The sequence below is a fragment of the Calonectris borealis genome, chromosome 4 (assembly GCF_964195595.1).
Source record: "Calonectris borealis chromosome 4, bCalBor7.hap1.2, whole genome shotgun sequence".
NCBI lineage: Eukaryota > Metazoa > Chordata > Aves > Procellariiformes > Procellariidae > Calonectris > Calonectris borealis.
Genome location: NC_134315.1, coordinates 37,356,758 through 37,372,777, shown reverse-complemented (window position 1 = coordinate 37,372,777; position 16,020 = coordinate 37,356,758). Strand labels below are relative to the sequence as shown.

General features: G+C 44.9%; 1 protein-coding gene across 2 annotated transcripts in view; it reads left to right on the top strand.

Moving 5' to 3' along the window:
• The first annotated feature begins 2,950 nt into the window (after positions 1-2,950).
• Positions 2,951-16,020, top strand: part of STOX2 (storkhead box 2) — a 74,752-nt gene continuing 61,682 nt past the window's right edge. The window contains exon 1 of one of the 2 annotated variants that reach the window (XM_075149270.1): positions 2,951-3,848. In XM_075149270.1, the coding sequence (XP_075005371.1) occupies positions 3,683-3,848 (166 nt within the window). In that variant the 5' untranslated portion in view covers positions 2,951-3,682. The remainder of the gene's footprint in view (positions 3,849-16,020) is intronic. The other variant, XM_075149271.1, reaches the window with a different exon arrangement.

Here is a 16,020-nt window from a genome sequence, read left to right as displayed (position 1 = left end):
ATAATTATATATTTGATTCATCCCAGCAACAACACTTGACTTCAAACAATGCAAGAGCAGGAGGAAACTTGCTCTGAATTCCTCTCTTCAAAGGGAAGAACTCTTTCAGATACCAAGTCAGAAAACTTTCAGCTGAAACCAAAAAAGATAACTGCAAGAAGACTGAATACAAGGAGTTTTAGCTGACCACAGGAATATTGTCTTATTACTGAGAGGAGGCCTCCAAAATTGCTTTTAAGCAAATCTCCCCATACTTGGGAAGGGAAAGTTGACTTTTCTAGATGGATTGCTTATTTCTCTTCCACCCCCATGCCCTTTTTAATATGAAAATAACTTTTCATGGTTGTAGGAGCAGATTATTATTTGCTCAAAATTATCACACAATGAAAATGCATCGTTACCTGTGCTCAAAACTATAAACCAGTCTGATTCCTACAATCGATAAGTAGAAGATACCATGTGTTAATTGTATGTACTGTACTGCTCTCATGACAATTCCTGCAGGTGTACAATTAAATCGATTAAAACTACTTGAAAGACTACTGTGTGCTGTCACCGGTTCATTGGTGCACAGCAAATTGCTCAAAAAGAATTGGGATATGTGTGCTTTATCCAACAGTTGCAGAGCTGTCCCCTGGTTTTTGATCTGTTACCTGTTAGACTAGCTCTGAAACTAGACTAAAATATTTTTAGTTGGGAATAATTATGCAAAAAGCCAGCGTAAGGATCACTGTGGTCTTGTTTGTTTCCCCCACCCCACTTTGTTCTGTCTTTCTACTCCATGACCTCATTTTTCCTCCTCATTGCTTATTCCTATTTGTCTCTTGTCTCAGATTATGCCTCTTGTTCTCATGTCTTTTTTAATGGAACAGATTGATCTCTAGGGCTGTGTCTAGACTAGGAGAAAGGTTGAGTTTAGTTCAGACGTAGGTTAAAGTTAGCTGGCCAGCTATATTCAACCACTTCTTGACAGCTGGAAATGCACAGCCATCGTTCGTTCAACTTTCAGACAGTAGAATGAGAGTTTACGCTCCTGGCTAGAATTTAATTTGCTTTTACATCTGGTAAAATGGGTAGGTTTTTTAGGTTTGACTTAGCTAGGTAGTGCTAACAAATCTATCCCAACCTCAGCCTTCCATGAGAAAAGCTGAACAATTCTAGAAGTTCTCCTTACGGTTTTTCTGGTCTGAGGGTGAAAACATGCTCTATTATAAGCTTTGCGTAGGTTGATGAGTAAATTGCTAGATGAGTAAGTTGCATGATGGAAAATATCTTACATTTTTATTAGTGTAGCTCTAGACCATCTTTTTTTGCTCATCTTACTTTTTCCTGTTGCTACCAGTATACAAAGTATCAATGGAAACAAGTTGTTCCTGATGGCTGTTCACACAGATGGAAGGAGATGAGGCTGAATGAGAAAAGACCCCACAGTATTTCATTTTCAACGTTCTCGCTGGGTTTCATTCGCGTAATTTCTACTTGTGTGAAAGGGATGGCTGCAAATGAAACCCGGAAAGGTTCTTCGGTGCATGTTGTGCCCACAGCAGCAGTGCCGGACGAGCTGAGATGGGTACTGAAGTGGTTAACCCAAAGCTGCGCCGCAAGGCAGCAAAGGGATAACGTCGCAAGGTGTGTTGGCTTTGATGTTCAATTCATTCACCCACGGTCATCCTTTTACTGGTTCACCACTACTGAAAATTTTCAATTACTGACAAAATTGCAGTCCTCTGATTTTCCGTGCTTTTAGAAATGTGACACAACCCACTGTAAGGTTAAATAATTATAAAAATGTAAATGTAAGTAATTTATTGGCAACATTTTCAAATCCCTGCATTGCAGTTGCCTTCTCCTCTGGTAACACGGGCACCACCTGACGTCAGGCATGCTCAAAGCTGTCTCCCGGCGGAGGAACCGAGTCCCTTGGTGCAGTTTTGGTTAACCGGAGTTCATAAAACCCCACTTCCCTGGCGGCCTGGCCCAGGACAAGATGGCGCCGTAGACGCAGACACGCGCGCCACCGGGGTGAGAGGGTGGGCAACCTCCCTCCCGCCGGCGAGGCGGGTAGGCCGGGTGTCCTAGATATCCTTGCGGGGTGCAGTGGTTTTTTAACGTGGCGGTGTGACCGGCCAGGCCCTCCTGGGGAGAGCGGGGAAGCAGCGGCTCTTCAGGCGCCCAGGGGGAAAGAAGGCACCGCTGAGGGAGGATGCGTGGGTGAACCCTGCCGGCTCCACGCAGGGGTGCCCCGGGGATACACATCTCTCCCGGCCCCCTTCCCTCCGCTGTATCCGTTCGCCCCGAGGCTGGCCCGGGACGGGAGCGGTGCCCGAAAGGGCCGGGAGACGAGGCCCGGCGGGCCTTGCCGCCATGGCCGCCTTGCCCTTCCCCTTCTTCCCGCCGCTCGGGGCGGCGCGCGCCGCTGCCCCCTCGCCATTGGCTGCCGCGGGCGGCGCCCGGAGCCCGGCGGTGCGGGGTGCCCGGCGCTGCGCACCGCGCCCGGCGTCCGCCTGCCCCCGGCGCGGCCCGGGCCCGGCGCTCCCCCGCAAGAGCCACCGCCAGGAAGGAAGGAAGGACGGACGGACGGACGGAAAGGAGGCGGGGCGGGAGCGGGAGCGGGCGGGAGGGGCCGGGCCCCCCGCGGCGCACGGGGCTTTGTACGCGGGTGCCTGCGAGCCGGCCCGAGCCCCGGCCGGCGCCGCACGGGGGAGCGCGGAGCCCGGCGGGACCCGCAGGCCGCGCCGGGACTAGCATGAGCCCGGGCGGCGGCGCGGCGCCCGGCGCTCCAGCAGCAGCTGCTCGCGGCGCGGCGGGGCGGAGAGCGGGCGGCGGGCGGGCCGGGCAGGCGGGCGGTGCGGCCAGCGGCCTCCCCGGTGGCCTCGCCCCGCGCGCCGGCCGCCCCTAGCGCGGAGCCGGCAGCGGTCGAGCCCCGGGGACAGGCGGACGAGGGTCGGGTCGGCCATGGCGAGGCGCGACGCTGCCGGCAGCCGCGGGCCGCTGCCGGCCGCCCGGGCGCCGCGGGCCTGAGCGGGGCGGCGGCGGGGGGGTCGCGGCTGCTTCCGCCGGTCCCGCGGCCGGGAGAGGCGCCTGCGGGCCCTCCCTCCTTCTCCTCCTCCTCCTCCTCCTCTCCTCCTCCTCTCCCTCCTCCTCCTGCAGCTGCTCCTCCCGCCGCGCCGGGAGCTGCCGCCTGCCTCCCCAGCGCTGGGCGCGCCGCCGTCGGGGTCGCAACCGGCGGCCGCGGGGTTTTCCTCATTTGTTTGGGCCTTTTGTGTGGCGGCTCACAGTTGGCTAAGCACGGCCGGGCTGAATCGGGCCATTGTTCGGGACCCCCGAGCTCCCACGCTGCACATCTCTCGTCCCCAGCCCGCCCTCCAGCTCCCCCGTTTTTTGCCTGAGAAGCCACATAACGTGCCTTTCCTCCACGCGAATCTGGGAGCTGTAAGCCGGACCGATTGCAAATGAAGTGTAATGCATTGTGGGACGTGTGTAAAATTGGATCATTCGAGGGAAAGAAAAAAAAAAAAGGAAGGGACCTGCGGCTGGCGCCCTAGAAGAGGTAGCGGCGAGATGCGCGCAGGTTGTGCCCCGGCGGTACCCGCGCTAGGCTGATGCCAGGCAGCGCGCATCCGGCGAGCCGCAAGGCCTGACCCATGCTGCGGCGGGAGGATTAGGCTCGGGCATCCTCAGGATGAAGAAGACGCGGAGTACGACCTTGCGGCGGGCCTGGCCTAGCTCCGACTTCTCCGACCGGGCCTCAGACCGCATGAGGTCCCGCAGCGAGAAGGACTACCGGCTGCACAAACACTTCCCACCAGCTTTTATTTCCCAGGCATCACGGGGCTACATGACATCAGGTTTGTAACATAATTTGTGGGTGCGAGCGAGCTTTATTGCGAGGCTGGTGCGGGATGTGTATGTGGCTCTGGGAAGGCTGTGTCAGTGGGTATGGAGGGGAGCCTGTGACCCGGAGCGCAAGTTGTTATGAATAATGCAAAAAAAAAAAAATAGCATACATCCACCATTTTGTACCTCTGCAAGATTCACAGCAGGGCCCTCGCAATATGGTGTTTATTAGTCGAGTGAAATAAATGCATGAGAGAAACGGTCGCGTCTCTCTGTCGTGGAAGGGCAGATAAAAATGACTGGGTGCACAGAGCATGGAGCCCTTTGCTCCTTTTGTGCGTAAAAGCATGTGCTGGATATTTACTGCTGCCCCACACATTCTCCTTTTAATGCAGTTAACTCCAGTTAACTCATCGGGCTTTCGTGTTTTTTGTTTTTGAAAGGAAAAGGATTACCTGTGATTGCAAATGTTCTCACCTTGTTACAGGCTCTCCGGGTTTCAGCTGCCTGTTTCTGCAATGGCAAAGCATGCTTTGGTGAAAATGACTGTAAACACATTTGCATTCTTATTTGAGGTGTAGAAGGAGACCAGACCTGTGTACGTGGGGGAATCGTCTGTTGATTGCTTTCAAGGGAGGCCGTAGGTAAATAATGGACACTGCACCAACATGTTTGTGCATGGGAAAGAGCACAAACAAAACAAAAAACAGTGCAGGGAAAGACAGGCATTGGGGAGAGGCTTGGCCTCCGACGGAGTGCTGGTGCAATTTCGGAAAGCCTCAGTACTGTTCATAGAAGCTGCTCCATCCTGAAATGCATCTTAATGGCCTTGGAATTCAGACATTTCATAAACACCCAAAGGAAGACTTGGGAAAATGCTGATGGGGAGGGGGCCGGGGGCAGAAAATCCTGGAAACCTCCTTTGTTGTTCTGCTGCCTGCTTATTGTGATGATTGGACATAACGTTTCATTACTATCATGGCAAATTCCAATTTATCATGAAGGCATGTTTTTCCTCTGAGGCTCAATTTAGGTTGAGTAGGCAGATTCCTTTAAAGGAGAAAAAGAGGAAGAAGGAGAAAAGGAAGGTCTTTATTATGCGTTACTGAAAACGTTTCCAGCCCTGTGCCCAGGCCCCCCCCCCATTTCTGCTGCAAAGGTTGAGCCAAAGATTGTGGTTGTCAGTTACATGCTCACTTTCCTATCTCTGGCCCTAATAAACATATCTCTTCAGTCAGGATTGGTTCTCATGTTTTAAAAATGTCTCGTGACTGTTCTTTCTCTAACACCCGAGCACAAGGGAAATAATATGCATTTTATTGAAAAATCTGCCTGTGTAAGAATATTGTGCTATTTTGGCAATAGCCGCTCTGATTTTTCCCTTTTGTGGGAAGCCACATATTGAGAGGAAATGACAAGGATAATTTATGCTTGAACAGCTGAAGAAGAGGAGAATGATGGTGGTGGTGGAGGGGTTGTTTTGTTTTGTTGGTGCTGCAGGACCTGAAAGCAGCTGGAAAGCCAAATCTGTCCGTACTGCAAAGACTTTTGTTGTTCTGCATGAATGTCCTGATATTCCCACTGTAAGATATGCCGTGTCAGTTCTGTTGAAGTTGGTACTTTGAGGCTTTTATTTCAGTGTGGAAGCCCATATTTAGAAGACAAGGAGCTCACGTGAACGTTTTGTGCCAAGTGGTGTGGTTTTTTGCTTGTTTTTAATTCTTCAGGGAAGAAATCTGGCCCTGTAAAAGCTTTATCTTGGCAAGATTGGTACAATTCAACCAGGCACTCAAACACCAGCGATCTGCAGAATCAGATGTGTCACCCTGCGTTTTTTGGCAGATACCTGTGTCATTGGGGGGTGGAGGGGCATAGATTTGTAATCTGCTATAAATGTTTTAAAGTAATCTCCAGACCCTGAGAGTACCATGTTTATGAACATATAGCACATTGATTTCAGCTGCAATAATTGAAGAAGAAGGACAAATGTCATGTTTAGTTTGAGTAATTTGCTGAAGTTGTTGAGGGAGAATACATTGAAAATTAAAATCACCAAATGTTTGGTGTTTTTTTTTTTTAAATAAACAACTTAGTAGGCTTTTAGCTGGAAATGCAATTGTTCTCTCTTGATGGATAGTTTTCACATTCATTTATTTTTAAAGGATCCTTGTCCACTGCCTTTCCAAATGTTAGTTTTGGGAGGAATGGTTACTGTATTAAACACTTCTCACTATTTGAAGGAAATTCTCTTCCTCGCAGGAAATCTATAGGAAGTCCTCTGGCGTAAAAGTTGTGGGGATCAGGAATACAAATACATTCTTTGTCACCCAGAATGTTGTAGGGGAGAAAGTGTCCTGAAACACATGGGCTTTTCAGAGAGCTGCATTCTGTTTATCCAACCATTTAACCTCATCACCATTAGCATTGTTGTGGTTCTCTTTTAATTAAATGCCACATTGTTTGGGATGGGGGTGGAGGGTGGGAAAGAAACCTTGGGGTTTTGCCTCAATTACTCTGCTTAGGGAAGTATGAAAAAGCAGACAGTCAAACGGCCTTCAGTAAGAGGCTAAAAAGTTTGAAACGTTAATATTTGAGTATGCCTGAATGGTGCATGGAGAATCGTATATACCTACATTTGTTTCAGCATAGAGAAATACTGAGTAATGGTGTTGCAGTCAATGCCGCGGTGTTTTACTTGGGGAAAATACAGTCTCTAAGCAGAACCCTGTTTACAATGGAAGTGGAAACCTCGTGCTAGAGTGGTGGAGCACACCCAATTTTAAGCAGCCTTTTCAGTAAAACTGGGTAAAGACTAATTTGATATTTGCCTGATTAGAAGCAGCATTGGGGGCTGGCAGTCGCATTTTCAATACCTTGGGAACAAACTGCCCGTAATTGTAGAAAATTGATGCAGATGCAATTCATCCGAAATGTAAAGATGGTTTGACAGATGAAGGGAGATGGAAGTAAGGAGGGAAGAAAGCAGGGAATTTAGAAAATCATGCATTTTTACTGCTGAATAATCTCTTGATACATGCTATTAAATCGGCTGTACTCCAGGGTTTCTTTAGACCTCCTAGCAACCACTAGGTTCAAAGGCCGTGCAAGGAGTTCATTGTTCATGCGGAATATTAATTTCCCAGTGGAGGACTGACTTGGAGAAAAAACACTGAAAAAGAAAACTACAACAATGTAGAGCTTTGACCTTGCGTGAAGAGAGATGTTGAAAAGTTTGAATCCAATAAAATTCATACTGTTACTGAAAAAGGGGAGATATTCTTGAAGTTTTTGATAGATTGCTGCTTAATAGAAGGGAAAATAAAGAAATCGTATGAAACTGCCAAGCAGGATAAAACTTACTGAAGCTTAGGAGAGCTCCAAAAAGTCACACGAAATAATATGTATAGCTTTTGAAATGTTGGAAGCTTCTTGCTTCCCCCCCCGCCCCCCTCAATAGCAAAGGCAAATCCTGGATTTGTTTTAGCGGCGAGAGGAACTGCACCCTGTGGTTGACCCAGCTGTTAAATGTTACCAGAACTGAGTCGTGCTCTGGGAGAAAAATACTTTTTTCTGCAGCCTTTCTTGAGCTATTTTAATTGAAGATCTTGGTGTTGGAGGTAATGTGTCAGTTTGAGATGGGGGTGGTGTAGGGTAACAGTCTAGCACACGCAGCACGAAGGAATGTCTGAAGAGCTTTCTACAATGGTAAAAACTAATTCCAGAGCATGCTTATTTGAAGGTCATCATCTGAAAAGTTTGCAATTACTTTATTGCTCTTTGCTATAAAATTTTCTTGTGGAGGTTTCAGTGCTCCAAAGTTGAAGGGTAAAATTCAGTCTCAGTGTTGCCCTACTGTTACTGGAGTTTGATTACCAGGTTGAAGCAGAAGCGAAAGGAGAGAAGTGTGTAACACTGCCATCCAACTGATGGTATCTGTGTGCAAATTAAAATTTGTAGGAGGAAAAGATATTCTCTGTTTCAAGGATGTTTGATGGAAAGTCTAGGACTGCCTCTTCAGCCTCCTTGAACAGTAAAGAAGGATCTTGGGAGTCATTTGAACGAATTTGAGAGTCCTGAGTATTTTTCTTTTTTTTTAAGCTTGAACCTCTAACTCTAATAAAAATTAATATTTGGAGATAACCATGATCTGAAGAACTCAGTTTAACGTAATTGAGAAATGACAGATACACACAAAGCCTTGAAGCTTGTTCAGTTCTGCCGTCCCTTAATTCAGTTATCTAAAGGAATATGTTCTAGCTTGAAAGTAGCTATATTGTAATTAATATTTAATGGAATAATCAGTATTGCATCACCTTCTTTTTCTCTCAGTGTGGTATTAAGAAACACCTTCCAATTCATCTGCTTAACAGTAATGTGATCTCTTTGCCTCCCTGAATGCTGAGTAGTTTTAGGCTGTCTTAGACCAGACCCATTAGTGGGACAGTAAAAACGGAGAGTGTGTAGGTGTCAGTGGCTAGCAGGGCTAGCTTTGCCTCTTGGCTCCTGCTCCGTCTCCTTTGGTTCAGCCTGCGCTGACCTGGTGAACCCGAAGTGGGTCACTCCGTCCAATTACTTCAGGGGCTATGCTTGCTTTATTGCTTGGGAAGTTGCTCCTGGGCTCGCTGTGCCTTCCAGTCCCTTTTGGCCTCTGGGGCATCCGCTTACCTTGATAGAGAAATAGAAACCTCCGCTGCACCCTGATCTGGGGAGAGGGTCTAAGTGTGCTCTGTCTCCAGACCACAAACTTGGTCCAAGTTCGTGGACCAGTCATTTTTGCACCATTTCTAGCTCATTTTGTTTTTCCACGTGGTTTCTTGCTTAAAAGAATACAAAAGACAATCTTCTCTCTCCTCCTCCTGCAGAACCCTGGTTTTCACTCCTGCGGTTGCCTGTGCAGTATTAACTCACATACAGCCCTGTGCTCATCCCTGTGTCCATGGCCACTGTCTCCATGCCAGGTCCTTTCCCGCCAGATATTAAGATATTTTCTGCATATCCATGACTTCACTTTTAGACCAAGCTGTGGACAGTGTCCTGTGTACTACTTGTGCATTCAGCTGAGCAAACTGCATTTGAGTACCTGTTGTTCTTTCTGGCTGCTGTGACCTATGAGCAAGGGGATCGAGAGTGGCTTTTTTGTTCATGGCATTAGCAGTAAAATCAAAGAGGAATGAATATAAGAAAGAAACAGAAGACTCTGTGTGTGCCTATCTTACGTAGACCTATTCATGTTTCTGTCTCCGTTCAAGGCACTCATCCCTGCGGGGCTAAGTTTCAGGTTATTTTTCCTCCCCAGCCTCTGTCGCTGCTTGCATTCAAAGTCCCCGTGTTCTCTCTGCTGGTTTGCTTGGACCTTCGGCCAGGTTGAGGTGCCCAGAGGTGCTCCAGGATCAGGCCACCAAAGGGTCTTGTCTCATTGGCGTTTGCACAGAGGTGTCAGTTTGAATCTGAGTACATTTCTAGGTGTGTTTTCCAGTAGTCCTGTGATTGAAGTAATTTGTTACATGCACGCTAGACATCATGATAGCCTACTGAAGATATAGGAAGCTCCTCTTTCAAGAATAGACAAGGGTTCAGAACACACACAGTACTGATTCATCACAAATAGCTCACAGTCTTTCACAGGTGTAGAAGTTACACTCTGTCTTTGTTGGCAACATTTGATAAACCTGAAGGGTGTTGAGTATCTTGCCATTTCGGAATTGAGTAGCAGCCACGTCTTTGGAGAATGCATTACTTGTTGGAGGCGGCTGAAATGTGAGGATTTTGCAGATCACCTTGGTTTAGCCCAGTGACCTGCTCAGTTGAGAGCAACAATAGGCCTTCATTTGTATGCAGGAGAGTTCATCCCGGAGTAAACTACCATCTTTGTAACATTCTTTGCACAATTTAAAGAGGTATAAGTACAATCAGGTATGAAGACTAAAAAGATGATATTTTACTAAGCACATTGTAGAAGTCCTGCAAAAATCTGGGGAGCTTCTTTAGCGTGACTCTGCTTCATAACCCGTAGCAGGTTGTAAAATATCTCTGTGAACTGCATTAAAACCAAATCAACATCCTATCACCTAAACTCTGGGCCATGATTCAAGAAAAGCAGTGCTGAAAAAATTCTCAGATACAATTACTCTTGGCTCCTCCTGAGCATGCTTTTACCTGGTTGGAAGAGGCCAGACAGTATTAAAGCCATGACCAAAAATTGTCAGCTAATTTAGAACTTGTGTAAGAATTGCTAAATAATACAATATTAATTGTGGGTTTTTTTCCTTGAAAAGCATGATACATTATATTATTTTAAATGATAAAGCTACCATTATATTATCAAAACTGGATATTTGATGGTTTTGGTGGAGATGTAAATCTGAGCCTAGAAATATGGGTTGCCCTTTGTAAGAAGAATCTAATGAATACTTCATGCAATTCTGCCTAGCCATTGGGTTTAATTTTCACCAGAAAAAGGAAAAGGAGTAGTAACCATTGAAAATGATTCCTGAATGCCTGAACTTAACCAGAACACTTTCAGTTATAGGTCTTTTTTTTCTAGGTAGATTAAATATGAGGACAGGAAGCAGAAACAAGGGTTAAAAGCTTCTCTAAAAGTCTCAGGAAGCTGTGTGCTTCTGTACTTGTCCTTGCAATAATTTTTGGTATCAAGGCCAATGGCAACCAGAGTCGTTCTAGGGAAAATGCTTGAATACTGAAGCTGCAAAACTCTCCCAAACCAGCGTATGTTGCTCCCAAGTGACTGCCTGTAGCTATGAGGGGGGTATAAAAGTTGTTTGTAGCTATTGGCTTGCTTTTTTCAGCACATTTATCGAGTTGGATGCTGTACTGATGCTGTTTTGTATCTCGCTCTTGGATGACGTATAGGTGCTGGAATTATCTTGCTCAAATAGTCTGGGGGGGAGGCAGGGGTTGGGAAGAAAAAAGAAAAAATGAAGACCTGGCTTTACAGGAAGCATATTTGGCGTGCAGCATGATTGAGTGGGTAGAGCAGTCTACTTTAGACAGAGACCTGGGCTCTATTGGCAGCTTTTAAGCATTCTGCAAAAGATAACCAAAACAAGAAAACTTGATTTTCAACAGGCTTGAATTCATTATAAAAAGGATAGCAAGTTTCCCTTTTCCTTCCTCGAAAGAGATTAAAATCACTGGGTTTCAAAGTCAGGAGGTGAGGGAGGTGTTCCCAGTTGTGTCAGTGGTCATCTTTGTTTTCCTGGGCACTTTAACTGTTTCTGCAGTTCCCTATACTTAGATTGTAATCTGTTCAGTGGGAGAACTGTCTCCTTTATTTTGTACTATAATATTGCCCATCACAAAAAAGGTCCTATCTCAATCCAGGCCTTGAATTGGTAACGGTAGGTGAGAATGAACATACAAAAATAGGTGTATTCAGTGTGAACGGAGCAGTCCTCGTTCTGCAAGTGAAATCCTGCATTTAGATCAACCTTTGGACGCCACGGTATTCATAAGAATTTTCCATCTCGCCTTCCTGCAAGCTGAAAAAGAAAGCCTGTTTATAATACCAGCAGTAAATGATGTGGAATGATTGTTATTCAGTACTGTTATCACTTCTATCTTGTCATCCAACTCCTCACAACCCAAAGATAGCTCTGTTTTTCATCAAATTGTAATTGATGTGATTCCTGTAATTTTTAAAGTATAGGAGTGGTTCTTATTACTTCAGTGGGAAATGCTATCTGCAGGAGATAGCTACAAATGCACAATTTATTAGAAATTTCAAGTTGTGGTGTTGAAAAACAGATCTCGATGGTTTTATTGGATCTGATAGGGTGTGAAAGCAGAAGACAAAAGAGGGAGAATGAACAATTTATTTGAGGAACTGCTTTTAATTTGTGGACTTTTATGTGGACCTATGATTCTTGAGGGTAGGGGTGGCCTGTGTATTGCACATGGATTTCGGGTATTGTGGAAAAGAATGAATGAGAAGTTGATCGTATTTATACAGGTCTTTTTATTTAATGAAAGCAGCAAGAAGAGAGACAGCAGAGGCATCTTGCAAGTCTTTCATTTTGTATTTGTCTTGTAAAGTTACTCCTAACTTTTGTTTCCCTGTGATCCATTAGAGGTATTGGTGGCTAGCAGTACATGGCACGCTTTAGCTTTCAGCTGAAACGATTAAGCAGTAACTGCTTCTGTTTAGCAGTTTTTCTTTACAAAAGTTGTCCAGATAGCCTAGTTGAACTGTAGCCTTCTCTCTTCCTTATGCCTTATTGACCAGGGATTTTATTTTGAAAAGTATGTCTGACATTAGAGTAGAACAGACTCCTGGACACTAATCGTCATCTTCCCAAACGTGATGGAGAATGCAGCTGCAGTTTGGCTGGGATGCTGGAACTGAAGCAATACGAGAATCTCTTCTTGAGTTTGGGTGCTGTCCTCAGTGTGGTATGTGTGTCCATGAAGCATCTCGCGCACCCGTTCTTGAGGCGCCGAGCAGAAATCTGCATTTACTGATCTCAAAACACCTTTTCCAGCTACTATTTTCTTTCCCAGCTGTATTGTTTAAAGAAGAAAAATGAATGGTCCTTTGTAGTGAATTTGACCTCAACGTTTTGAGGCCCAAAGAGTATAATAGACAATTCAGAAATACTTACTTAATGTGGTCTGGAAAAGGCAAAGTTCAGTATGAAAGCTGAGTTCATCATAACACAGGAAGCTGTGCTGGGAGAACCTAGATTATATAAACTAGTTTTCTTGCCCATTTGTGTTCTTTTAATTTCCTCCATAATTTCCTATGAATTTCCTGTTGATGACCTGTGACTTAGTTTCAGAAGATGAACTTCTGACCATATGTGATAACATTTTAAATGCCATAAATTGTACCGTTTATCTTATAAGCCAGTAGAGTTGATGAACTAAATTTCATTGTGGTGCTTAACTTTGCCCCTTAAATTTTCACAGCATTTTAGAGCAAAGTACCGTTCTTCATTTTCATACGATGTTCCAAATTCTGCTCGCCTGAGAATTTACATTCTTGGATCATACAGTGACCTTGTTTTACTACACGTAAGCCTTAAACTAAATATTTTTTTAAACGGGGTGAAACGGAAATATTTTTTTACAAGGTTTTCTTAAGATTTGTGTGCTTTTAGGTGTAAATGCTGCATGGCTGGCTGGGTGAGTAGAGGGAACAAAGACTTCAGAGGAAAAGGTTTATTGGCTTTAACATTAAGTTTGAAACATCTGCATCCCCCGTGTGTAAATTGGGCTTGTCTGCAGCACATCTCTTTTGAGAGACAGAGGGCAGAGACCACTGGCCATGGAAAGTTCACCCAAGGCCCAAGTGGTCCCTCAGCCTCTGGTGTTAACTTCAGGGCAGGTTTACTGACGCAGAGATGGGATCACAGGTAGGAGCAGCACGGCTCGCCGCTGTTTGTCCATGTGCTGACTCCCTCCCTTCTCGCTAGCCCAGTCCAAAATGATGAACGAGGGAAATCCATCTGTGGGGAGTATTTAGGGGTTTGTAAATGTTACTAGGTCTTTAGTCTCTGCTTTCATTGTGGATGGATGTAATTACTTTCTTGCTCTTTAGGGACAAATGTTTTACAGTTGTGCATGTTACATTAGTTTGTGATGAAAAATCTTAGGGAAATTATGGGGAGTGGTATATATGTATACACTTAGTCAATAGGATCATTGTATGGAAGTACTGTGAGACCAGGGCTCAGTGAAAATTATTTGGGCTTCTATACAGGACAAGTGTCCTTCCATAGGCATTGAATTTCAAGAGTGAAATCATATTTGCGTGGGATGTCTGCATAAGAATGGATCTGGTTGGAATATTTTCATAGAACACAGAAGCAAAAAATGGTTTTCTGCATTTTTTTCCAGCCAGCTCTTACGAAGTCTCAGTTTCTGAACAACTTTTTAGAATTTCTCTGGAAAGAGATATAGCCAAGTCTAAATGAAACATTTTTGCAGATTTTTTTTTTTTGGTGCTAAAATTGCAAGGCGTTTTCCTTTGAGTCAATCTTAGGTTCAGTCTGTATAATTATTTTAATTGCAGAAATATTCTCTAGTAACCATGAGTGTAAAATTAAGGCATCTTTTGGAAACCTCATTTTAAAAACCATGTTCTTAACTACCTCTTTTCACAAGAGGGTGAAGTAGCTATGTAAGGTATTGTTTATTTTCGAGCTACGTGCAATAACTTTTCATCAGATACGTGGTCTGCCATATTGCCCTGTGCAGCACAGTAAAGCACAGTTTATGTAAGTTTATTAAATTTTATATGTTGCAAACCTGTGCTCTGTGCGTGTGTGCTAATGGTTATACATGAGAATGCACGCTAAGTCCCCAAGGCTCGGATTCTGTCCTTTAGTGGGAAAAGTACACAAATTTTTGGTTGACTGTTCAATTAGGAAACCTTAACTCCAGTGGTGCTTCCCTGAACGACGCATGTAGCCGTCTCTCTTGTACATGTTCTTTGCCTACATCAGGGAATTGGAAAGGCTGAGGAGGGCATAGCTGTAATTGCTGAGTAATGCTCCCTTTTAATTGAAGTCTGCCTTTGAATAAGGGCCATAAATTGGACAGCTAGAGAAACTGGGGCAGGCTTACCAGAAACAAGGGCGGGTGTGATGGCAGCGAACAAAAAGAGGAGTCGTGGGCAGAGTTGCTGTTCTGCCAGAGCAGGCTTGTGTTCTTGTGTCCTGGCCACGAGAAGTATGCTTCCCCAGCTCACCCTTAGATTTCAATTTAAGTAATTTAGCTCGCTGGATTTAAATCAGGACCATCGCTCCTTCACTTGTGCGTCTCTGAGCTCATTTCAAAGGCTAATAATTGATACAACTTTTTTTCTGCCTACCAGATGATAATCTCATTCAGTGTTCATCCCAGTGCTGATTGTTCCAAATAGAGCCATAGGCAGGCAGCAGTACAGCGCACTCAGCTTTTCCTGGTTATCCCTTTTTATCCTAGCAGTGTTCCCTTTTTCACATCTTCAAGAAATGTACTAAAGTAAAATGAAGTGTTTCACTGTACCTTGCATTTAGAGTTAAATCATGAAAAGGTAAGTTAAAAAAGTTGAGGAAAAAAGCTTTACCTGCCTGTGTCTTCGTAATTCATTCACTAGTTAATGGGGCAGTTGAATAGGACGGTGTATTTCAAGCAATGAGAAGGCATACAAAATGATGTCGATGTTGGATTGTACTCATGGATTGGTGTCACACCAAGCTCTGTCAGTGCCAGGTGTGGCAAAATTGTCTGGCAGCACAGCTGCTCTTGGGAACTGTAATTTTATCTCTGGTAGAAAATTAGCTTCAAACCCAACTTTTCAGATCAGAGCATTTGACCTGTGTTTTGTACTCCTAAATGGATGTGTGTATGTGATTGCTGTGCATAACATTGGGAGGGCTATTTTGTTATGGGGGACTGGCAAGAAGGAAGAAAAAAAAAAATCTAAAAACTGCTCTGGTATACATTGCCATGCAATGACAGTTTCTGATGACAGTTTTCCAGCAAGAGCTGGAAAGACCCAGGTCTGTCTTGCCCACTGTGCTGTGTCCAATTATGACCACAAACAGGTGCCCAGGGAAGGGGAAGAAGAGAGCAAGTGCATGTGGTACTTCCCTGGCATGCTTCTCTTCCCTCCAGCTGTTTCAGGCAATACAGTTTGTTTAGTAATCCTCAACAGGTTTCTTTTGCAGGTATACTCTCTGGTACCTGTGGGAACATTAGAGGAGTGACAACTGCTCACCTTGTATACGAGGAGCTGCCCTGTGGCAGCCCCGAGTTGTGTGCGTTAGGTCTCATCCGGTCCTGTTTTGCAGCATTTCTTGCTAATGCGGAATATACGCACATGTGAAGAAGGTTTTGAAGCTCTTGGTATTTTTGGTGGTAGAAGAGCAGCAGATCAGCTGTTAGGTCAAGAGGCAGCATCAATCCCCTCTCTCCAAATACAACACACACAAATTCCAGATTGTATTCACGTCATCACATGTTCTCTATTTACATAAGATAGGTTGTGAAGTCATGAATGAAGCATTTGTTAATTATTTCTGTAATTCCACTTATTCCTTCTTTCAGTTAGTTTTATTCTCTTAGTTCCTCCCTTTCCTTCCCCTCTGACTCCTGGGCATCATGAGCCATCTCATCTTGAAGGTGACACATGCCTAGATGAAAGGCTTGCATTAAGCAGGAGTTTCTTGTTATATCAAC